The sequence below is a fragment of the Lutra lutra genome, chromosome 6 (genome assembly GCF_902655055.1).
Source record: "Lutra lutra chromosome 6, mLutLut1.2, whole genome shotgun sequence".
Classification (NCBI taxonomy): domain Eukaryota; kingdom Metazoa; phylum Chordata; class Mammalia; order Carnivora; family Mustelidae; genus Lutra; species Lutra lutra.
In genome coordinates this window covers 82,187,090-82,211,915 of record NC_062283.1, presented here as the reverse complement: position 1 = coordinate 82,211,915, position 24,826 = coordinate 82,187,090, and the positions used below count along the sequence as shown (strand labels likewise).

At 40.3% G+C, this 24,826-nt stretch overlaps 1 protein-coding gene across 2 annotated transcripts in view; it reads left to right on the top strand.

Annotated features, from left to right (window-relative positions):
- Window positions 1-24,826, top strand: part of SAMD3 (sterile alpha motif domain containing 3) — a 59,288-nt gene that overhangs the window by 13,050 nt on the left and 21,412 nt on the right. Inside the window, exons 5-7 of one of the 2 annotated variants that reach the window (XM_047734108.1) lie at window positions 8,423-8,611; window positions 8,866-8,950; window positions 14,522-14,689. In XM_047734108.1, the coding sequence (XP_047590064.1) occupies window positions 8,423-8,611; window positions 8,866-8,950; window positions 14,522-14,689 (442 nt within the window). The remainder of the gene's footprint in view (window positions 1-8,422; window positions 8,612-8,865; window positions 8,951-14,521; window positions 14,690-24,826) is intronic. The other variant, XM_047734109.1, reaches the window with a different exon arrangement.

Below are 24,826 nucleotides of genomic sequence, written 5' to 3'. Positions count from 1 at the left end.
GTGAAGTGTGATCACTATTTTGAAGAGACATATTATAACATCCTCTTCTTTTCTAGGCTAAGATGACAGCAAGTTCTTTAAACAGATGTCTGAGCCTTTAGTGGCCTCCTTCTTCTTCTTCTAGGTTCCAAAAACATCTCAGCCTTTAGATGTTGTTGTGGTCACATGTCATTCGGCTTTGGCATGTCAATCAATAACAGGGGGCTGGGCATGGCAATCAATAACACTGTCAGTGTATGAAGTCGGTGAGCTTGGGTGTGGAGAAGAATAAAATGAAAAATGAGATCTCAAAAGAAAGTGGCCATTGGGACACAGTCTTTCAGTCCGGTCCTTGGAGAGCATAGTATTTGTCACCACTTTCTCTCCCGAAGGTGGGAAGACTACCCCTGGAGGTACTTTGGATATGAAGACCAAGTCCTGTAGCCATAATGGATATTCTTCACAGAAAAGTACCCCATTTGTCCCTTGTTCTTCTTCCTGGAAAACTGGAAAGCCTTATTTTTTTTGTAAGATTAAAAGAATATCACTGTTCCTGAAGGTGGCAGATGATCTCTTTAGCAGGTGCCCTTGGAGAAAAGTGTCATTGGGGCACTGAGGTTTAAAAAAGAAGGGATAATTCATGAAATGACTGTGTCTCTGAAAGTCAACCAAGATTCAGATGAGTGTGATGGGAACTCTGGTTCTGTAGAGAAGCCTTATGGGACACAGCTGAGCCTGGGTGAGACACTGAGGAGAACTTCTTTGGGAGGATTTTTGTGGGGGAAGAGGAGTGTGTTTGATCATCTGGTAATTCTCCACAGCCACAGCCTACTTTTTGTATACCTTTTGTGTCTACAGAGGATGCTGCTCCAATCCCAGATCTGTCTCTCCAGGATCTGGGTCCCATTGGTTTTCGTATCTCAAACCAAAGGACTTGTGTGGTCTTTCTTTTTGCTGGCACATTGGCTTGATGCCTTGCTAGTCAATGGTTCCTTTGAGATAGGTTGGGGATTTTTAATGTAACAGAACTCTCCTTTTGGAAAGATGTCAATTTTTTTGTGTGAAAACACAAATGCATGGAATAGAAGACTGTATTTATCATAGGATATTAAATTTTATATCTTTCTCAAATGTTCCTAAATCATTTACAACATTTTTATTACAAACTGTTCCACTCCACAAATTCACAAGGAAATCAAAGCAGATAAGGAGGCAAGACTTAGTTGAGTACCCATGGGGTCAACACTGGACTAGGCCATGTGTGGGGGTGCAGACAAGGAAGACTCCCCAAAAGCCAGAAGAGTGGAGGAAAGTCCACCAGAAGAGAGGGCTTAAGATGAGCCTAGAGGAAGGAGGGGAAACTTCAGACTCTCAGGGTGAGAGAAACAACTGCAGACACATGAGTAGTATGTTCTGGAGATAGAGAAGGCTGGATCTGAGAAGTCACATTGGATGATAGCTGATGATAAGATAACCCCAAATTGGACCATATGATGAATGGTCCTAATTATTATGATGATGAATTCAAATTTGGGATGTTCAGAAGTTACACACTATGAATTTTATTTTTGTTCACAGAATCTAAAAACCTTATCACCTGCTTTATTTGTGGAGATGTACAAGGGAAGAATGAGAAAATTTCCTTTCTGGTCTGGAGGTTCAAGAGTTTATATTCTCCCTAAAGCAAGAGTATCTGCTTTCAGGGGGATGAAATAGCTGCCAACGTTCAATAGCTCTAAATGGGGTTTTATTGCAGGGAATAGTTCCAGGTCTTTCCTTCCAAACATACATTTTTACATTCAAATATGTTAATAAATCATAGTCATTTTCTTCTGGGAGAGTTCCATGAACCCAAAGGGCTGATAGTTGAAGGTTACACTGTAAGTAAATAGGAAGAGTATCAAGCCTATAACAATTGGGAAAATGGTGAAGTTCCCATGAAGAATCGGAAAGGGCAAAACTTCTAGTACGGTCAGGTGTTGAAGATGAAGTTTCAGCTGTCCCATACACTTGGTCTTTAAACTATGGGACTTCTAGATCTGCAGTGAAATTTCCACATTGGCTTCTGTCTAATCCCAGCAATCTTGCAATACCTGAAGTATTTTTAATTCTTTTACAGACAAGAAATAGTCCCCCCCACAACCAAATGCTGGATTCTTGGGTATTTGGGCTGCATGTGCCTCATACATGATGTCCAGTTATCAGATCACATAAGCCCAGAGACAGCTGACCTCCTCTGTAGACTCCAGTCACTGTGACAGTTGTCAGTCACAGACAACATGAGTGGTCCTTCAGAATAAACTGCTTCAAAAGACAATGGTTGAAGTGACAGTCCAAGGGTTTATCAAATTAGGGCAAAATTTGTTATGTGATTAGGACAAATGTACGAGGCTACAATAAATAAATAAATGTACAATAGCCTACTCTCCATGTATATAGGCTTCTTTTCCAGCTCTATTTCATGTCTGAATATCTTGTTTGTCTTCTCTCTGGAGATAGTCTTCTTATGGATATTCCTCTTGGACATCCATTTCATTATCATGACAGGGCAATAGGGTGCTAGGAAGAGCTTCTCTATAGGAACCTGGTAGCCTGGCAAGCTACAGAGAGATGTTACTTTCGAATATCATCATTGACAGCTTTCTTTACATGTCCAGACCTCAGATGACTAGGTCTGAGTTAGCATAGTTTGCTGTGGTCATTCAGTTAGATCAGGAGCTATGGGCCTAGAACCTGAGTTGCTTCTTCCTCTTGGGCATGGTTACTATGTCAAGCAAGACTGGTGTAGTATACTGGGTCCCTGGGCTATGTCTTGGGTCAAGGAGTAACCTGGAAGCCATTAACCAGTTCCAGCTGGCTGCTCCCCTGACATGATGATATCAGTGTTTATGTAAAATTAGAGAGAAGATCAAGAGGAGAAGGTTTTATGAGTATCTACAGGGATAAAATTTGAAAACACAGAATTTTAAAAATGAACTATTACCATACTGGTTTTCAGTCTCTTTTCTCATTTTTTGGATTAGACTATTTCTATTGCTCTGCCTTCAAGCTCACTGACTCTTCTCTATATAATGTCAATTCTACTGTTAATCCTATCTAGTACTTTTTAAAAAATTTCTAATTTTGTGATGTCCTATTATTTTAATCACTCTAGCATATTTTCCTTCAAGTCACTGAACATTGTTATACTAGGTATCTTAAAGTCCTCATAGACATCTGGATCATCTCAGCATCACACTCTATTAAATGTTTTTATCTTGAGGAAGGGTCACACTTCTCTGGGGTTTTTGTTTGTTTATGTTACATAATTTTGGATTGTATCTTAGACATTGTGAATGTCACAGTGTAGATACTCTTGATTTTGTACTATTTACTCTAAGAGTGTGGAGTGTTGGTTAGTTTGTTTTTGCAACGCAACAAAATTGGTTGGACTTGAACTAAAAATTGTCTTGGGGATCAGCCCAAATCCAAGTTTAGTTCTCTTATTCTTAGTTGGGCTATGCACATGTGTAATTCTAGATCAGCCAAAGATTTGGACAGCTTATTCACAGAATTCGTAGTTCCTCTTGCTAGCTATCACCTTTCTACGATTCTCTTCTCTCTTTCCGGAGAGGAGATTGCCCAAATTCTGTCCACTAATTCAGTAGTCCAGAAAGACCTCAGGTTTTCTATTAGAGTTTTAAGCAGCACCTCCTGAGGCCGGCCTTCAGGCCAAAAGTCATAAAATGGAAACTCATTCTATGTCTTTTTTTTTTTCCAAGTGTAGATTCTCTTCAGAATCTGCCTGCTCTTTTTCTACTTTCTGGTGTTTTCTGATAATTTTTTATTGCTGTTGTTTATTTTTGTATGTTGTCCAATGCTAATAGCTATTATTCATAGGATAATTTGTCCAGTGACAAAAACAAAATGTTTTGTGATGTTTTGTGAGCTAATTAGGCCATTCCAGAAGCAGAACTCTGCTAGTTAACTATCAAAGTAGTCCACATTTGAGTGATGAATGCTTGGATAAATGTAGTAACTTGAACAATGGAGAGAAGTAGGCAAATATAAGAGATAAGATACAGAGAAATTTTCATGACACCCAGATGTGAAGAATTAAGACATTTAACTGTTAAGTCTGAGTTGTTAAAGAGATACAAAGTGATACAATGAAAGACACATGGAAATTGGAATGTTATCTTAGTCAGCTCAGCTGCCATAATAAAAAAGACTGGGTGTTTTCAACAAACTGATTTCTTACATTCTGGAGACTGGAAAGTCCAAGATCAAGGTGTCAGCCAATTTGGTTTCTGGTGAGAGCTTTCTTCCTGGCATGCAAATGGCCAATATGATGAAGAAAGAGAGTGTGCTCTCCGATGTCGCTTCTTATAAAGACACAAATCTTGTATATCAGGGGCTCATTTTACCTTAATTATTTTTATAAAAGTCCTATCTCCTACTACAGTCTCACTGGGGATGGGGGCTCCAACATATGAATGTGGGTGGGGGAGACAATTCAGTCGTAGCAAATGGAAAAATGGCTTTGAAATGAAAAGATTATAAATTATTTTAGACATGTTGACTATGAAATGAATAATGTACAAATTGCTGGAGGTGGAGGATAAAGCATGGAAAAGAGAAGATTATGGATGATTTATAGTCCTTCAACATGTAACTCAGAGCTGAGGCCGTGGGGGTTGGGTGAGCTGTAGGAGGGAGAAAGCATAGATCAATACTGAGGATTAAGAGGGCAAAGACCAAGCCATGTGCAAACTCTCACAGAGGATAAAGGACAAAAAGGTCAGCAAATAAAATGAATGAGTTCTTGGAGAGATAGAGAGGAGGCAAGTAAAATAGTGTGTAGAAAACGAGAAAGAAGGGAGATATGCAAAAGTGGTCAATTGTGCTAAATGTGGTCAGAAAAGTCTTGAAAAAGGCCAGTCTTAAAAGGCCCTGGATTTGTAAATTAGGAAATCATCATTGACTCTTGAGGATATAGTCTTATGAAGTGACTGGGAAGAGATCAATGTGCAAGAGATTAAGGAAAGGCAGGATGGGAATGATGGGAGGGACATATTTGGAGTGTAGATGGTGAGTTGTCTCTCCAGGCTAGCGAATGCAGTGAGGAACCCTGAAATATTAACAATATTGTTGAGACCAGATTGAATTCAGCCATGCACAGATAACCACTCTTTTCAGCTGACCACATTCATCCTTTCATCAGTCATTGTGCACTAACTCCACTAAAGCAAAAGTATCTTGCTGGAGATAAAAGAAAGTCTCTGTTCCCGTGTAACAGATAGATGTCTTCTGCTCACTGCCAAGGCTCAACCTTGGTCTTCTGTGCGTCGAAATCTTTCCCGAGAGCTGGAGCTCAATCTGACCTTCTCTTACTAGAGCCATCTTCCTTATGCGAGGCAAGCCCCCTACTGTCTGCAATATTAGATGAATTTTCACCATAATTGAAGTAGTGAGCACTGTGTGTTGTATTGCAGCCAATGAATCATGAAATTCTACTTCTGAAACTAACAATACATGTTAAATTGTATATAAATTTAAAACTTTTTTAAAAATTAAAAAAATATAAGAAAAATTTTAAAAAGTTAGACGTTTCAGAATCCGAGATTTTTCATGAGAACCTCAACTCATAATTTTTTAAAAATTAATGTATATTGCAACAATGACTCTGCCATTTATCAGATGTATCAACTTTATTACAAGTTTTTGTATTACAAATATTAACTCTACCTACGAACTGAGTATTTAGTCCAGTAGACTTTGGTTCAGTTAGACTGGGATCAATACTAGCCATTAATATTGTCGTAGAAGCTTTCCCGTTGATTTTACTGGATACCCAGGCTTGAGATCCATTGAATCAGTGGTTTGTTGTTTTGTGGTATTTTGTTGAAGAGCACTGGCCCTGAGGTGGGAACCGAAATATTAGTGTCCTCGGTTTGGGATTGCTTTCTGATCCCTGCCTTTGCTCTAGGGTGACTTCTATTGATATTCTGCTCAACTGTACCTCAATTAACATAAGATGAATAATCTTAACCTCACCGTAAAGATTTCTTTTTGATCCAATGCAAATACCATTTGAGGGATGGTAAATGATTGTGTGTGCAGTTATCTGCTTCCAAATTAGAGTGTATTTTTAATTTCTGGGAAGTCCCTTTACTTGCGTAATATTTGTTTGGACTTGTTTTCGTTGGCATAACTTGTATTCCCCTCACTTCCAGAATACCTTGTTGAATTGCTTTAATTTAAAGAAAAAAAACTGGTGCCTCTGATTTTGCCTAATGATGCTATTAAAGGGAAAATGGAATAGATGGAGTAACTAGCTTTGATAGAGCTTGGTATGTGTCTAGCTACATTTAGGGAGTTTGAAAAAAATAATGTATAGTCCCTGTACTGTCCCTACCCTTATTTTGTGGAGAAGTGACATATAGGAAAATATATACAACAAGAAAGTAAACATTGTATGAAGGCCTATCTGATGGTGTGGAAATACTGAAGTTAGCCACTGGTGCAGGAAAGTAAGAGATAGCAACCTCCAAAGCCTAAAGGCATCATCCAGCTAATTTAGCCACTGAAAACTTCTGGGGGGAAAGGAGGTAAGATGTATGGAAACCAAGTTTAACACCTGCACAGTTATAGCACCTTTTGGAATCATTGGGAAAGCACAAAATACAGCCAACAAAACTTGCCTTACTTTAAACCCCTGCTCTGAGTGGGTAAAGGATAGATCACAGGTGAAAGAAAGAAGTTAATGCAATAGGAAAGGAAATTGGGATTGTAGAAAATGAAATGGCATAAGGTAGACCTCCAGTAACAACTGGTCGAAAGATTGAATGAAATGAGAGAAACATACTGGAAGGAGATTGGGCTGAAGCACGAATTTCATCTGGGAATTGCCGGTTGCTTCATTGGATCAAGCATTACATTATCTGTGTGGTTCTTTTAGCCAGGACATATTTTCCCCACTGATACAGAACTGCCAAAGGGGAAATAAAAGACAGAGCTTATCATGAAAAGGGAGGGGAGCGCTCTCTCTTCTTTCTTTATTGCCTATGTTTCATTATGCCTCATGCACTCTTATAATATATGACCTCAAATTCTAAAGGAAGCCTGGCTTTTCAAAACTCATCAGAATTTTGTTTAGACAACAAAGGATTCCATGGGCGTGCCAGAAAATAAAGCTACTTGGGCTAATTCAGGAAATCTACTTGGGCTAATTCAGGAACTCCTTCTCTTGTCTTCCACTTGGCTCGCCTCTGCTTCTTCATTTCCATTCCAAGACAAGCCTGTTGCCTCTGGTAACTTGCTAGGAAATTTTACTATAGGTTCTTCTTTTTACACACTTGATGATCAGTTACTAACTTTAAGGTTTTTAAGTCCTTCTGATGTTTAATTCTATAAATAGCTTTACTGTGGTATCATTTATATAACATAAAATTCATCTATTTAAAAGATTGATTTAGTTCAATCAGTTGATTGATTGAACTCATTTGATTTTGGCAAATTTATACAGGTGTGCAGCCCCCGTCACAGTCCATTTTGGGATGCTTCCATCCCCCTGAATAATTCCCTCACACCCCTTTGCAGTCAGTCCCTGCTCCGATCTCCAGCCCCAGGCAAACACTGATCAGCTTGATTTGCTTTTTGTGGCTATAGTTTTCTGTAGTCCTTTCTAGAAACTTCATCTGAATGTTAGTATCTGATATGTACTTTTAATTTAGAAACTCAGTTTACCTTATTAAAATGGCCAAAGACCAACTAAATTAAGTGGATCCTGTATGTCACTATAAATATTAACAGAGTAAAGCAGTTAGAAGAATTTCCTCGATCAGGTGCTGAGACTTTAATTGTGTGCCTCATTTGCTTTGCTGAGTTGGAACTTACTCCCTTTTAGTTGGGCCTTTTGTTCAGTTTTGAGCTATGCATTATCTATTCCATCTTCAAGATGAATGAATCAATCTTCTTTCCAACTTCAGGCTTTATTCCATGGTCAATTTTAGTAAGACACATTTTCCAGAACTACAAATATTTATGTGTGTGCAAAGGGAAAGAAAACAGAGATACCTAATGAGCCCTCAACCATTGGCAGATGGATGAATGGATGCAAGAGGGATTGATGAATTCCATATGTAGCCCTCAGGAAAGTAGTTGATATTGTAAGTTCTCAGGATGTAGAGAATTCACAAGTTGCTTCTCTTTAAAATAGAATTTCAGGGGCACCTGGGTGGCTCAGTGGGTTAAAGCCTCTGCCTTCGGCTCAGGTCATGATCCCAGGGTCCTGGGATCGAGCCCCGCATCGGGCTCTCTGCTCAGCAGGGAGCCTGCTTCCCCCTCTCTCTCTGCCGGCCTGTCTTCCTACTTGTGATCTCTCTCTATCAAAATAAATAAATAAAATCTAAAAAAAAAAAGATTTAAAATAGAATTTCACTCTCTGTGTGTTTTTATTTAGCAGAAGGAATGTGAAACATGTTCTAGCAAGAACAAAAGCATTGCAATGGACTAAGTCCTATGTTTTACCAGAGTTTCCCTATGATGTCAAATGCATGTTAGCAGAACAGAAGTGTCCTGATCACAGCATGAGGATAAGGATCATTGAGTTTCTCCAGGCCGACATGACTAAGTATCTGGAAGGCTCACTGTGAGTAATACCAGGGCGGACGTGCTGCTTTGGGAGAGGGTCCGTTTTCCGAGTAGAGTAGAACTCATTTGGATCCAGTGTGCTTCAGATTTTGGGTGACATACTGGTCATAAGTCCCACGTTGTCCAATACTTGAATATCTACGTTGTTATATAGAAGGATCTAAAGAACAGTGAGTGTAATTTGGACTCAACTTGTAGGAAGGAACGTGGGCTGTTTGTGGTGAAACATGTCCTCCTTGTTGCACTCATCAGGTATCCCAGCACCCAGCAGTACAATGATGTGGTCAATGCCCTGCTGCAGACCCACCCTTTCCTGGACGAGGACGGTTGTGGCTTCGTAAGTGACCATGTGGCACCATACCATTCATCCCACCGCATCTTAAAATAGTAGCATTGTATTGTCCGGTAATCATATGTCCCATTCCCCTTTCCTTAGTCTCTATCTGTCTATGTCTGTTTCTCTTGCTCTGCCTTCTTGGACCCATTGTCTCTGTCTGTTCTGATTCTGTTCCATTAGCCTGGTCTCATTCTGTCAGTCCCTGTTTTTTTCTTAGCTTTGGTTTCTCTCTCCACCCTCCTCCTCTTTTCTTCCTCCATCTACCCCACCCACCCACCGCCGCCCCGCTCTGCTCTTTTTGGATACCTTCTCTGTCTCTCTGTGTGTTCCTTTGCCTTTAAAAAAAAAAAAAAAAAGACTTTTTTAAGGGCAGTTTTAGGTTTACAGCAAGATTGAGAGGAAGATACAGAGATTTCTCATGTATCCCCATCCCCACATGCATAGCCTCCCCCATTATGAATGTCCTCCTCCAGAGTGGGACATTTGGTACAATGGGTAAATGTATAGCTACACATCATAATCACTCAAAGTCCAGAGTTGACATTAGGATTCTTGCTTGTGGCTGTACGTTCTACGGGTTTGAACAAATGTATAATGACACATATCCATCATTATTGTATCTAACAGAATATTTTCACTGACCTAAAAATCCCCTGTGCCCCACCTGTTCACACCTTCCCCATCTCCTTCCTTTGTCTTCTTTGTCTCTCTTCATCATCTTTCTGTCTCTCCCTCAAAGCAATTTGGAAGCTTATGTTTACTGTTGAGTCTCCAGGGAGGGTCTTGAAGGGATGTAGTACACAGAAGGAGAAGGACATGACCGCCCTACTTCACTGCTGTCATCACTGGAGTGTTGCTTGCCTTCCTCCCTTCTTTCCTTCCTTCTGTTTTCTTGCTGTATTTTCAAGAAATGTTTATTATGTATGGATAGAATGAGAATTTTCTGAGTGGGAGAGGGCCATATATATTCTTTTTTACCACCCAGACTCAGGAAAGGGATTGTAACTATTGAAGTAACTATTGAAGCCTAGTCCAGAATTTAGGTATTTTTGCTTCTAGTTTGACATCCTGCCTAAAATATGCTGCTGCCTATAAAAGCACACTGTAAAATAAACCAATTTTTTCTAAAAACAAAACAAAACAAACCCACTATACAAAAAAACCCAAAAAACTACAAAATAAACAAACCTATTTGTCACAACATTGATAATCATACTGATATGCCTGACAAAATTGATTAGAAAATGCCTTCTACACTCAAGATATACGGTCTGGCAACTAATCAGTGTTACTGTGTATAGAGCTAATTGTGTCTTAAAAAATAATTTGAATTTGCTGTTTGAATAAATTACATATTCACAAAGTTCAAAATTCAAAAGCGACAATAAGATATAAATGGAAAAGTCTCCCTCCCACCTCTATCCCCCAGCTACCTTATCTTCTTCCCCAGAAGTAACTAACGTTATTAAAGATTCCTTCTAGAGAATCTTTGCATACATATAAACAAATACATATTTATCCAATTACATTCTGACCTTTAGTTTCATAGTTATGAAAGTGAGACAAATAGAGAGTAATGAATAATGTTTACTTTGATCTTGTGTGCATTTTACTCACTTCTATCCCCAGTGGCATTAATGAAAGATGGTTAGCTGATAAGACTTGAAAAATTGCTTGGCATGTTATGGCCCGTGTTTGCTTTGCACACATAGGATGGAAGGGGAAACTCTGGTGCATGGTAGAAAAGGTTCATGTGTGTGTGTGTGTGTGTGTGTGTGTGTGTGAGAGAGAGAGAGAGCGCACACAAGCGAGCAAGCTCTTGGTTATTTTTAGGGCTAATTTTATTCTCAGCTTTTTTTTATTCTTATTTTGAAAATTTTCATGTCTACACAGAAGTTGAAAGATGCTGCAGTGAACACCCATATACCCAAGAACTCAAGGTTTCTCCATCTTGGCAGTACTTAGAATTTAGGCCGGCTGAGTCTTTGTGCTGGTGGCTGTCCCCTACATTATAAGGTTGTTGGCAGTATCCCTGGCATTCCCTGGGTGTGAGGAGCCCCCAGCCACTCACCCAGACCATGAGAACAACCACCAAATCTCTCCAAAGATTGCCGCGTGCATTCTGGGAAGAGGGCAAAATCCTGATACTTCAGAATCACTGATCTAGATTCACTAGGTATTAATAGGTTGTCACATTTATTTTTCCTGGCTCATATTTATTTATTTGTTTGTTTTGGCTGAAGCATTTGGAAACAAATAACAGGTTTCAGATGCCATTCCTAAACACCTCAGCAGATATCTTGTAAGGACAGAGATGAACTCCTCTCTAAGCACAATGCCATTTTTACACCTAAGCCAATGAGCAGTAATTGCATCATATCATACACAATAACTGCATAAAGACATATATAACCCATATTCCCATTTCTCCAATTGCTCCAAAAGTGTTTTTGAAATGGAGTTTTTTCTATAAAATTAAATCAAGGATTATTCATTGGATTTGACCTTGTCTCTTCAATTTCATTTTTTCTTGGAGAGTCTCTCTGAACCCTGCCTCTTCCCTTTTTCCCCCTGATACTTATTTTTTGCACAAGTCTAGTCCAGTTGCCATGGAAGATGGTTCATATTCTGGGTTTGTCTGACTGTTTCCTAAGGATTATATCTGGGTTTAAAATGCGGAGCAAGGACCCGCTGGAGATACCATGGACTGCTTCCCCTATCAGATCAGGGACCCAAAATTTCAGGGCTATTTTGCATTTCAGAGGGGGTTGAAGGAGAACATGTACCCACGCAGCTCTTCCCACTGCACTGCCCGCCTCCTCCCATGCCCCAGGTGGAAAAGCAGCCAGAGGGAGAATGATTATTTAGTGACAGAGGTATTTTCTACTGTGGCATCTGGAAAAGGCATGGGCAACTTAAAAATTTCCTAGCAGTTGATGGCTCTAATTCTTCCCACCAGATCGGCAGGTTTAGAAGGACTTCAGACTATAGAAAACAAGAGGGGAAGAAATGTATTTGCATTCATTCATATTTAGGGCTAAGAAAAACACAAGCCATCCATTCTTTCTGTGCTGTTGTAAAACAGCGGTGGCAGAGGGCAAAGCCACAAGCCTGTGGGAGGTGAGGGAGCGTCTCTGACTCATACGTACCAAGGAGCTTCGTCAGAGTCTTAGCCGCCTGCCAGCCTCCGCCCACAGCAGTCCTCTGCAGGGCCATGGAAGTGTTTATGAACAGCACTCTGGTTTACAAATCACTTCCATGAGGAGCGATCATGTCAGTTGACAGGACTGGGCTTGTTGTTCCATTTTATAGTTGAAGAAACTAAGACTGAAGAGTTACTGATTTCTTGGCTAAGACACACTCGGCCTAGACCCTGGGTCTTCCCAATGTCAATCCTTCTTCCGAAGGATAGGGCATGACTCTTCTAGAGACTTAAGCCAGAGAAGAAGGAATGGAAGAATTTAAGCACCAGACAGTACCAATATGACCTCAGTGGCATTCTCATTTGCCCATGAGGAAACAGAGCTTAGAAGAGGTGCCCCAAATCACTGTCTCCTGGGCCTGTTCAGGCATATGGCACGACAAGGAAGTCGAGGGACTGAGAAGCAGCCTTGAGACTCAGGGTTTTAGAAGTAAGTGAGGTCCTGAGCAAGGAAGGCCAAGACTCAGAATCTTGATTCTAGTCTGTTGCTTCCACACGTGGGTCCCTCTACCTCACAGAGGACTGACACAAGACATCCAATATTTATAGTTTCCCAGATGCAGCAGGCCCGGTGCAGACACGAGCCTGTCTTCTTGTGCTTATAGATAAGTGAAAGGAAAGGAAATAAAGAGGGAAGGAAGGAGGGGAAGGGAGGGAAGGCAGCTAGCAAGCAAGCAGGGAAGAATGGAGAGAGGAAGAATGAAAAGAACAGAATAGAAAATCACAGAAGCAGAAACACATCACTCACATGAAGGTAAACTCCCCGTGTGGTAAGTACAGACAAGGAATGGTGAGAGCCGATAACCAGAGGACCAGAGCGGAGCTCTGGAGGCAGAGCAAGAGTTAACTAGATACCAGCAGGGCCAGGGAGGAGAGGGATAGAGCTTTCCAGGCCAGAACCAAAGGCCCAGCAGAGGAAGACAGTGTTGTTTTGTTGAGAAAGCCCGGTTGTGTCCCTCAGCTGTTGCCCATGTCTTTGATCTCCCAAACACCACATGGCAGACAGATTCTTCCGGAGCCCAGACCTGACCATCTGGTCTCCTCTCTCTAGTGGCCTAGGAGGACTTCATAGCCTGGCTCTGTAGCTGGATTATCCATAAAGCCTTGAAAAATACAGACATCCCGGCTCTGCTCAGACCAACGGAATCAGAAATCCGAGGGTCTGGGCCAGCAGCATCAGCATCACCTGGGAACCTGTAAGAAATGCAGATTCTCAGCCCTATCCCTGACCTTCCCAACCAGCGGCTCTGAAGCAGCCTCAGCAACCTGTGTTTTAACAGATCCTCCAGGAACTATGATTCAGGTTAAAGTTTGAGAACCACTGCTTTAGAGGAAGAACCAAGGATGAAGGTTCCCTCTGAGATACTGATGTAGTCTTTCCACGGAGAGAGGTTTAAAAAGATCTGGTTCTCGATTGCAACGAAGCTCTGTTATGGGGTAACCGTGCTTTTCAGGATGGGGCTGGCTTCTCCTGCCTCAGTTTCTGGCCCATTCTCTTCTGGCCCGTCTTAAACTCCATGTTCCAGCCATGCACAGCTCTTGGCAGCTCACCAAGTGGCACAGGCTATCCCTCTGCTCCATGGCACAGACTGCTTTATCTGGAACTTCTATCCATGCTTCCCCCTACCTGGCATTTCCCAGTGCCATCTCCATTGTTCCCCCCTGACCCCATTTGTTTTCTAACCTTAACATCTAAATCTCAGCTTAGGTGTACCTCCTTCAGGAAGGTTTCTATGGTCTCTCAACACAATGTAAGATAATGCTGTCTCTTCCCCTGTTATAACACTTTTCTTTCTGATCTTAAATTACTCATCCCTCTGCTAGATGGGGTCTACCTATGCTCCCTCTCCCTCCCGGGGCAGGATCCTGGTCTTTGTGTTTGAAACAGTAGATGCTCTACAAATATGTAGATGAATGAATGCCAACAGTATTCACCAACGTGAATTTCAAGGGATGACAGAAACATTGTTTTTAAGAAAATGCATCCATCCATATAAGCATAAGACAGTATCAGTCCTTCTCTAGATCCCAGTGGAAGAGTGGAATGTGTTGTGGAGACAGCAAAGTATGGTAGAAAACATCCAATTTTGGAAATCAGAAAATCCAGATTTTTCACCCAATAACTAGGTGGCATTGGGGAAATATTTTTATTGTTCTGAATCTGTTTCCTTAGTTATGATTTAGGGATTATAGCTTTTATAGAAGTATCACAAGACCATCGTGAAGGTAAGTGGAAGGATAGTTCTATTATTTCTATTACTGTGATGTGAAAATAACTTCAATCCAAGAGTGATGAAGATTTTATTGTTTATGTGGGATTATTCCAGTCTCCTTGAAGATTAACTGTCCTGTTCTATTAATTTATGCAGTTTTTATGGAAACGAGCTCTCAAAGATCGCTTTAAATATGTTCGGAGACCCATAGAAGATGACGAACAAGTGATGAGAAATAAGTGTAAATTTGGACACCGGAGAGGCCAGACAAAGAAATCTCTTACCAATATAAGCTTTGATGAAGTTAAAATTGTCCAGATAAAAGTAAGATTGGATATTTAAATGCTCTTATAACTTGTTGGTTGATTGATTGATTGATTGATTGATTAAAGGATAATAAGTAATAGCATCTAAAATCACTAAAACAGAATCAGATAGTCTTTGAAAACTGGAGGTAGGGAAGTCTGTTTGCATGGCTAATAATATGAATGATAATATGTCCAAAAGAGGGCTCCCAAAAACAGTTCAAGCGGAGCGTGTTATTCATCATCTCATGTTTGTTCTTTCGCAAACTTTGAAAAACTTGGAAACACCCTTGTGTTCTGGGCCTTTGAAAAATTCTGCTTCATCTCATCGTAACATAGATCTTACGTTCTTGCTGCAGACAGTTTTTGGAAAGGGTAGCCTCTATCCTCAAGGTCTCAGGGAAGCATGTAGCCCACATGCATGGATACAAACCTCATCCTGCCCTTTCATTGCCCAGAAGGTGTTCCACACCCACCCAGAGGTGGCTGCAAGGACGTTTAGGCCTAAGGGCCAGGCAGCGGCTGGAGATTCCCCCCACCGCATCGGGTTTGCTGTAAATAATGTGCATGAGGGTCCTAATTACTGAGATCCTATAAATATCCTTTAACTACCTCAGAGCCCCCAGATATGGTCAGAGGCAAAAATGTCCCCTGCTAATAAAGTAAATGAACTCCTTAGGAAGGATGTCCAAAGCTACCAAGTGTAAAAGAAGTCGACTCCCATGACTGCCTATTCTGTTTCCACCCCAGTCCAACATGAACATGTAATCCTAACTCTTCACCACAAGCGCATTTATGTTAGTGAATGTACTTGATGTGAATATTTCATTTTCTTTTTTAGCTGGTGTAATTATTTGATAGTTATAAAGCAACACAGTTGGTCATCTCAATTTTCTTAGTACTATCAATATTTGAAAATCATTCATCCCCACAACAACAAAAAAAATTTAGATGAAGCTGTATATTTTAAATATCTTACTATAATTTTCAATGAGATTTTTCAAGTCCTAAGCCAGTGAAGAGAATATAATTTTATGCCTGCTCTTTGACCAGAAGACAAAGGAAAGGTAACAATTTAGTGGTGTAACTTGTTAGAAACTTTGACTGCAATATTCCAGTTGCAAACTAAAATCATGACAAGACAGAGTTAGATTAATTTTAGTTATCTTTTATATTCTGAAAATAAAAAGTCACTTTGTAAAGGAACATAATTATGTCATACATGAATTGGTTTTCTCAAGAAATCTGACTTTCCATATACAAAAATGGAGTTCCTTTATATATAAAGTTTTCAAATTCACGACTATGATGCAATGCTCACCAAAATTCATTGGAAAGAATGAATGTAAGCTCGGTAGATTAAGAATTGTCCCTAGCACTAGAACTCAAAGGAATGTTCGTAGGGTCAGAGATCACAGGGCCTAAAGGGCCTCGTTTTTGTTGACACATCATCACTGAACCAATTTGTACACTTCCCTTCCAGTTCCTTCTCAGCACCACCTCAGTTCTTCATGGAATGACACCCCTCATGGCTCTTCCCTTCTACCCTCCTCCCCAAGAACCCCTGACAAGCCTGAATACTCAGATGAATCCTACTAAGATCCATGCAGGGGCTTTCACCACAAAAACACATTCCCCTTCTCCCCCTAACCCCCAAAACACAGAGAACTGGATGTACCAGAGTCTGAGATGAGTTAAGTTGCCATAGAATTTAGTTTTGACCTTACCAGCTGGGGCAACGAGAGATGATAGAGTGTCCATTGTTCACACCTGAAGAGACAGTGTTTTTTCTGGCAAACACCTCTAATCAATGAAGATTTACTCGTCTCCTCCTTACAAATGGAGCCACAGACTGCTGATTCTGTCAGAGACCGTAACATCTCTGTATGTGACCTCGTATTCACTAGAGCCAAACGCTTTAGAGTTGGGAAAAAGTTTATCCTAGAATCTTACAGAAACAATGTGTTTCTGTACTTTGTACCCTGCATGGCAACAAGGCAAATGGTAAAACCCTAGGAAGAATGGAAAGACAAATCCATTGAATAGACTACTAACAGAATTTGACACTTCACATGAATTGCCTAAATGACTTCCCATCTCCGCTTTGAACTTCTGATAGCTCCTTTTCAGTATCTTGAAGATTTCTCAAAATTAAAGACATTTTGAATTAAGATACTTAGGCAATGTTCATGTCTTTTAAACGTTCTTGACTGGGCACAGTATTTCCACAATATAGGAAACCGTTATTTCATGTGCAGCAGGGATGGAAAATGCTGATGGAGGCTAGAAGTCAGGAGTCAGGCTATGCCCTCAAAGGCAGGGAAGTGGGTTTGGATGAACTAGAGGAAGATTTTAGAAAGGAGTAGTAAGAGAGGGGAAGAGATTTTCTTTTGTTTTATTGCATTGCTGTTGTCTCTTTTTTGATTGTTGGGAACAATTTACCAAAGAACTGAAGGTAGATGTCTTAGTGGAGGAAGGAGTTTTTCTTAGCTCTATCACATGGGCTTCTGCAGATAATGGAGACAGCAGCAGAATTTGTGTGGGTCTGAGGCTAGGACACGACATTTTTCACTAATTTTCCTCCTATCCCAAGCTCCAGGCCAGTTCACAACTGCTAAACCTACACTATGAAACCCAAAGCATCTGCAACGTCAAAGCATCTACCTGTGAGTTTTAAATCTACCTGGGTTCCTCACATTCTGTTGTAAAAAGACTCACCCACATGTTATGTGGATGGCTATGCTGGTCAGAATCCCAGACTTTGTTTCTAGGCCAAGTCTCCAAAATACTGGGCATTTCACGGTGTTTAAGAATCTTTTTCCAGGGACGCCTGGGTGGCTCAGTTGGTTAAGCGACTGCCTTCAGCTCAGGTCATGATCCTGGAGTCCCAGGATTGAGTCCCACATTGGGCTCCCTGCTTGGTGGAGAGCCTACTTCTCCCTCTCTCTCTGCCCGCCGCTCTGCCTACTTGTGCTCTCTGTGTCACTGTCAAATAAAAATAAATTTAAAAATTTCTTTTTCCGGGTGCCTGGGTGGCTCAGTGGGTTAAAGCCTCTGCATTTGGCTCAGGTCATGATCCCAGGGTCCTGGGATCGAGTCCCTCGTCAGGCTCTCTGCTTAGCGGGGAGCCTGCTTCCTCCTCTCTCTCTCTCTGCCTACTTGTGATCTCTGTCAAATAAATAAATAAAATCTTTAAAAAAAAAAATCTTTTTCCAACCTCATGACCTCATGTTACTGCTGTGTCTCACAGCCCAACGCAGCAGCTATGCTCCATAGCTCATATGTGTCTGACTTTTAGTTCTAGGTCTAAGCAATTTGCAGCCCTGTGAATTGATAAATCTATTTCTTTTGTTTAATTCCCTTTGACGATACTTTGTCTTATGTCTAGAAACAGAGTATAATTAGATTCTCAAAACAGTAGACTTAACTGAGTAATGTCCTAAGTTGCTGACATTATCCTGTTTAAGTGAAGATACTAGTTTTAAGAGCTTACAGAAATTATAAAGAACTGCATAGCCATGTGATGGAATTTTACTTTGCAGTATTTTGTTGTGAAAAATCTCAGGTGCTAATTAAAGCTGAATGAGTCCCACTTCTTAATTCATGGCCTATCATGGTCGTTTTCCCATGTGAGGCCTGTTGCTATTCTCTTCTTTCTCACCCCTATCTGTTCGTCCCTCACCTCTGCCCTTGAGCCACCATTCCAATGTATTCTATACATAACTTTTAATCTGTAAGTGTTCTAGAATGTGTACTATCATTTTGGGATACACACACACACACACACACCCATACATATGACTTACTATAAATGGTATTTTATACTTCATTCCTGTTTCACTTTTCTCACTAACACTCTTTATGACTCATTCATATTAGTGTACTTCTAGTCCATGATTGCAATGCATTATAAAGTACTCCGGGCCCCAAGCCCTGCTCCTCCTGACTAGGAACTACAGCGTAGAGAATACCGTCATCCATGTCTGCTTCTGGACCTGCCTATGTGTTACTGCTTTCGGTTGTCTCCCCAGAAATGGAGTCATGGGGTGGAGGGTGTGCATTTACTTACATTTGACTGATTAGTCTCCAGATGACTTTGTTTGTCTCATTCCTACAGTCATGCATCTTCCTGTATTCCTGCCAACCCTTGGCATTACCAGTCATCTACATTTTGCCAAGTCTATTAGGTAGCAAGTGTAATGTCATTCTTGTCATGATTTACATTTCCCTGGGTAACTAATGAGTCTGAGAATCTCTTCACTATGTTCGTTAGCCTTTTGAGTTTCCTCTTTTAGAAAGCTCCCTCTTTAGATCCATTGCCCATTTTTTAATGAGTTGGCATCTTTTTTTTTTTTTTTTTGCTAATTTGAAGGAAGCAGTCCTTCCGCATGCCCTAAGTCACAAAGACATTCATTCTTCTACTCTTTGTTCTATTAAATATATTGTTTTCACTTTCACGTTTAGCTCTTTAAGTCATGTGGAGTCCATCTTTTCTGCTATTAAGTAGGGATCTCCTCAGAATGAGCCACTTTCTTAACATCAGTTGCTAAAAATCCATCCTTCTCTCATTGATTTATGGTGACACTTATTGTATATTAAGTTCCCAAATAGACGTGGGTGTGTTCTGGGCACTGTCTCTTTGTCCCATTAGTCTCTTATTCTGTTTTTATGCCATTGCCACATTACATGATGACTTAGTGTTTATTGCTTAGTATCATGTCAGTGCTTAGTATACAGACATTTTTTGTTGCCTGTGGAAGATGGGCATGGTCAGGAAATTTCCTCAGTAAAGCAGTTTCAGAATAAGGGGAAAGACAGGAGATCCTTTTCTCACGAATCATCCCCTGGGACTCACAGAACTGGAGCTTAGGCTAGAGATGCCACATTCAAGTGGGAGGGTTGGACCAAAAGAAGGTTCTGGGGATCTGTCAGCACCAGAAGCATCAGGATAAGCTATGTCTTACTCATGTGGAAAACCTTCTGTGACATGATGGGGATACCCTGCTGGAGGAATCCTGCCCCTGTCTTCCTGGGGAGGAGGTAGTGGTGGCATCTGGTCTGCATGAGGCCCTGGGCCTGGATCCATACAAGGTCACAGCCTGATGCTCATCCTTCCTTGGAAGTCTCTTCACCAGAGGATCCTTAGATGGTCTTCTTGAGCCTCTGCCAGATGCCCCATTTGAAACATTAGGATGTAAATATACTTTTGAAATGCTTAAATTCTTCTTTATCATTTTTTTGACTATTGCATTCATTTTAAAATTTTATTTATTTATTTTATTAACATATAATGTATTATTTGCTTCAGGGGTACAGGTCTGTAAATCATCAGTCTTAAACAATTCACAGCACTCACCACAGCACATACCCTCCCTAGTTTCCATAACCCAGCCATCTCATTCATTCCCCCACCCTCCTTCCCTCCAGCAACCTTCAGTTTGTTTCCTGAGATTAAGAGTCTCTTATGGTTTGGCCCCCTCTCCTGTCCCGTCTTGTTTCATTTTTCCCTCCCTTCCCCCACAACCTCCCCACCCCCCGCCCTGCCTCTCAAATTCCTCATGTGAGTGAGATCATGTGATAATTGTCTTTCTCTGATTGACTGATTTTGCTTAGCATAGTACCCTCTAGTTCCATCCACATTGTTGTAAATAGCAAGATTTCATGTTTTTGATGGCTGCATAGTACTCCATTATATGTATCTACCACATCTTCTTTATACATTAATCTGTTGATGAACATCTAGGCTCTTTACATAGTTTGGCTATTGTGGGCATTGCTGCTATAAACATTGGGATGCATGGGCCCCTTTGTATCACTGCATTTGTATCTTTAGGGTAAATACCCAGTAGTGTAATTTCTAGGTTGTAGAGTAGCTCTATTTTCAAGTTTTTGAGGAATCTCCATACTGTTTTCCAGAGTGGCTTTCCCAGCTTGCATTCCCACCAACAGTGTAGGAGGGTTCCCCTTTCTTGGCATCCTCGCCAACACTTGTCAGTCCCCAACTTGTTAATTTTAGCCATTCTGACTGGTGTGAGGTGGTATCTCACTATGGTTTTGATTTGTATTTCCCTGATGCTAAGTGACGTGGAGCACTTTTTCATGTGTCTGTTGGCCATTTGTACATCTTTGGAGAAATGTCTGTTTATGTCTTCTGCCCATTTCTTGATTGGATTATTTGTTCCTTGGGTGTTGAGTTTGGTAAGTTCCTTATAGATTTTGGATACTACCCTTATCTGATACGCCGTTTGCAAATATTGTCTCTTATTCTGTCAGTTGTCTTTTGGTTTTGTTGACTGTTTGCTTTGACATGCAAAAGCTTTTTATCTTGATTGTATGCATTTTCTTTTAAGTTATTGAGGTTTCTTTCAGCCAGCAGAACCCTCAACCTATTATCATCAACTTTTTGCTCATGGGATATAAGCCACTTTGATAAGAAGCTTTCTTTCAAAATTTTCTGAAAAAAGTTTGGCTTGACTTTTTCAGGTCTCCAGTTCTTTACAGTTATGACTGATCTTTTCATTTACCTTGAAAAGATTCTCCTCTGTCTTTATGAGGTAGATTAACTCTAAATTGGATATTTGGTGAAAATTTATTCTGTTTTCTTGAAGCAGTACAGAAAGGACTCTGAAGTTTCTACAGGAGCTTTGGCTTCTTTCTAATTTGTTTTTTCTAATTGCAATGAGGTTCTCTCAGTCGAGAGACTTTTTTTTTTTTTAATTTTATTTTTTATAAACATATAATATATTTTTATCCCCAGGGGTACAGGTCTGTGAATCACCAGGTTTACACACTTCACAGCACTCACCATAGCACATACCCTCCCTAGTGTCCATAATCCCACCCCCCTCCCAACGCTACTCCCCCATCAACCCTCAGTTTGTTTTGTGAGATTAAGAGTCACTTATGGTTTGTCTCCCTCCCGATCCCATCTTCTTTCATTTACTCTTCTCCTACCCCCTTAACCCCCCATGTTGCATCTCCTCTCCCTCATATCAGGGAGATCATATGATAGTTGTCTTTCTCCGATTGACTTATTTCGCTAAGCATGATACCCTCTAGTTCCATCCACGTCATCGCAAATGGCAAGATTTCATTTCTTTTGATGGCTGCATAGTATTCCATTGTGTATATATACCACATCTTCTTTATCCATTCGTCTGTTGATGGACATCTAGGTTCTTTCCATAGTTTGGCTATTGTAGACATTGCTGCTATAAACATTCGGGTGCACGTGCCCCTTCGGATCACTACGTTTGTATCTTTAGGGTAAATACCCAGCAGTGCAATTGCTGGGTCATAGGGTAGTTCTATTTTCAACATTTTGAGGAACCTCCATGCTGTTTTCCAGAGTGGTTGCACCAGCTTGCATTCCCACCAACAGTGTAGGAGGGTTCCCCTTTCTCCGCATCCTCGCCAGCATCTGTCATTTCCTGACTTGTTAATTTTAGCCATTCTGACTGGTGTGAGGTGATATCTCATTGTGGTTTTGATTTGTATTTCCCTGATGCCGAGTGATGTGGAGCACTTTTTCATGTGTCTGTTGGCCATCTGGAAGTTGTCTTTGCAGAAATGTCTGTTCATGTCCTCTGCCCATTTCTTGATTGGATTATTTGTTCTTTGGGTGTTGAGTTTGCTAAGTTCTTTATAGATTTTGGACACTAGCCCTTTATCTGATATGTCATTTGCAAATATCTTCTCCCATTCTGTCACTTGTCTTTTGGTTTTATTAACTGTTTCCTTTGCTGTGCAAAAGCTTTTGATCTTGATAAAATCCCAATAGTTCATTTTTGCCCTTGCTTCCCTTGCCTTTGGCGAAATTCCTAGGAAGATGTTGCTGCGGCTGAGGTCGAAGAGGTTGCTGCCTGTGTTCTCCTCGAGGATTTTGATGGATTCCTTTCTCACATTGAGATCCTTCATCCATTTTGAGTCTATTTTCATGTGTGGTGTAAGGAAATGATCCAATTTCATTTTTCTGCATGTGGCTGTCCAATTTTCCCAACACCATTTATTGAAGAGGCTGTCTTTTTTCCATTGGACATTCTTTCCTGCTTTGTCGAAGATGAGTTGACCATAGAGTTGAGGGTCCATTTCTGGGCTCTCTATTCTGTTCCATTGATCTATGTGTCTGTTTTTGTGCCAGTACCATGCTGTCTTGATGATGACAGCTTTGTAATAGAGCTTGAAGTCCGGAATTGTGATGCCACCAACTTTGGCTTTCTTTTTCAATATTCCTTTGGCTATTCGAGGTCTTTTCTGGTTCCATATGAACTTTAGGATTATTTGTTCCATTTCTTTGAAAAAATTGGATGGTACTTTGATAGGAATTGCATTAAATGTGTAGATTGCTTTAGGTAGCATAGTCATTTTCACAATATTTATTCTTCCAATCCAGGAGCATGGAACATTTTCCACTTCTTTGTGTCTTCCTCAATTTCTTTCATGAGTACTTTATAGTTTTCTGAGTATAGATTCTTAGTCTCTTTGGTTAGGTTTATTCCTAGGTATCTTATAGTTTTGGGTGCAATTGTAAATGGGATGGACTCCTTAATTTCTCTTTCTTCTGTCTTGTTGTTGGTGTAGAGAAATGCAACTGATTTCTGTGCATTGATTTTATATCCTGACACTTTACTGAATTCCTGTACAAGTTCTAGCAGTTTTGGAGTGGAGTCTTTTGGGTTTTCCACATAGAGTATCATATCATCTGCGAAGAGTGATAGTTTGACTTCTTCTTTGCCGATTTGGATGCCTTTAATTTCCTTTTGTTGTCTGATTGCTGAGGCTAGGACTTCTAGTACTATGTTGAATAGCAGTGGTGATAATGGACATCCCTGCCGTGTTCCTGACCTTAGCGGAAAAGCTTTCAGTTTTTCTCCATTGAGAATGATATTTGCGGTGGGTTTTTCATAGATGGCTTTGATAATATTGAGGTATGTGCCCTCTATCCCTACACTTTGAAGAGTTTTGATCAGGAAGGGATGCTGTACTTTGTCAAATGCTTTTTCAGCATCTATGGAGAGTATCATATGGTTCTTGTTCTTTCTTTTATTAATGTGTTGTATCACATTGATTGATTTGCGGATGTTGAACCAACCTTGCAGCCCTGGAATAAATCCCACTTGGTCGTGGTGAATAATCCTTTTAATGTAGTGTTGAATCCTATTGCCTAGTATTTTGGCGAGAATTTTTGCATCTGTGTTCATCAAGGATATTGGTCTGTAGTTCTCTTTTTTGTTGGGATCCTTGTCTGGTTTTGGGATCAAGGTGATGCTGGCCTCATAAAATGAGTTTGGAAGTTTTCCTTCTATTTCTATTTTTTGGAACAGTTTCAGGAGAATAGGAATTAGTTCTTCTTTAAATGTTTGGTAGAATTCCCCCGGGAAGCCGTCTGGCCCTGGGCTTTTGTTTGTTTGGAGATTGTTGATGACTGTTTCAATCTCCTTACTGGTTAGGGGTCTGTTCAGGCTTTCTATTTCTTCCTGGTTCAGTTGTGGTAGTTTATATGTCTCTAGGAATGCATCCATTTCTTCCAGATTGTCAAATTTGTTGGCGTAGAGTTCTCATAGTATGTTCTTTTAATTGTCTGTATTTCTTTGGTGTTCGTTGTGATCTCTCCTCTTTCATTCATGATTTTATTTATTTGGGTCCTTTCTCTTTTCTTTTTGATAAGTCTGGCCAGGGGTTTATCAATCTTATTAATTCTTTCAAAGAACCAGCTCCTCGTTTCGTTGATTTGTTCTATTGTTTTTTTGGTTTCTATTTCATTGATTTCTGCTCTAATCTTTATGATTTCTCTTCTCTTGCTGGGTTTAGGGTTTCTTTGTTGTTCTTTCTCCAGCTCCTTTAGGTGTAGGGTTAGGTTGTGTACCTGAGACCTTTCTTGTTTCTTGAGAAAGGCTTGTACCGCTATATATTTTCCTCTCAGGTCTAACTTTGTTGTGTCCCACAGATTCTGAACCGTTGTGTTTTCATTATCATTTGTTTCCATAAATTTTTTCAATTCTTCTTTAATTTTCTGGTTGACCCATTCATTCTTTAGAAGGATTCTGTTTAGCCTCCATGTATTTGGGTTCTTTCCAAATTTCCTCTTGTTATTGAGTTCTAGCTTTAGAGCATTGTGGTCTGAAAATATGGAGGGAATGATCCCAATCTTTTGATA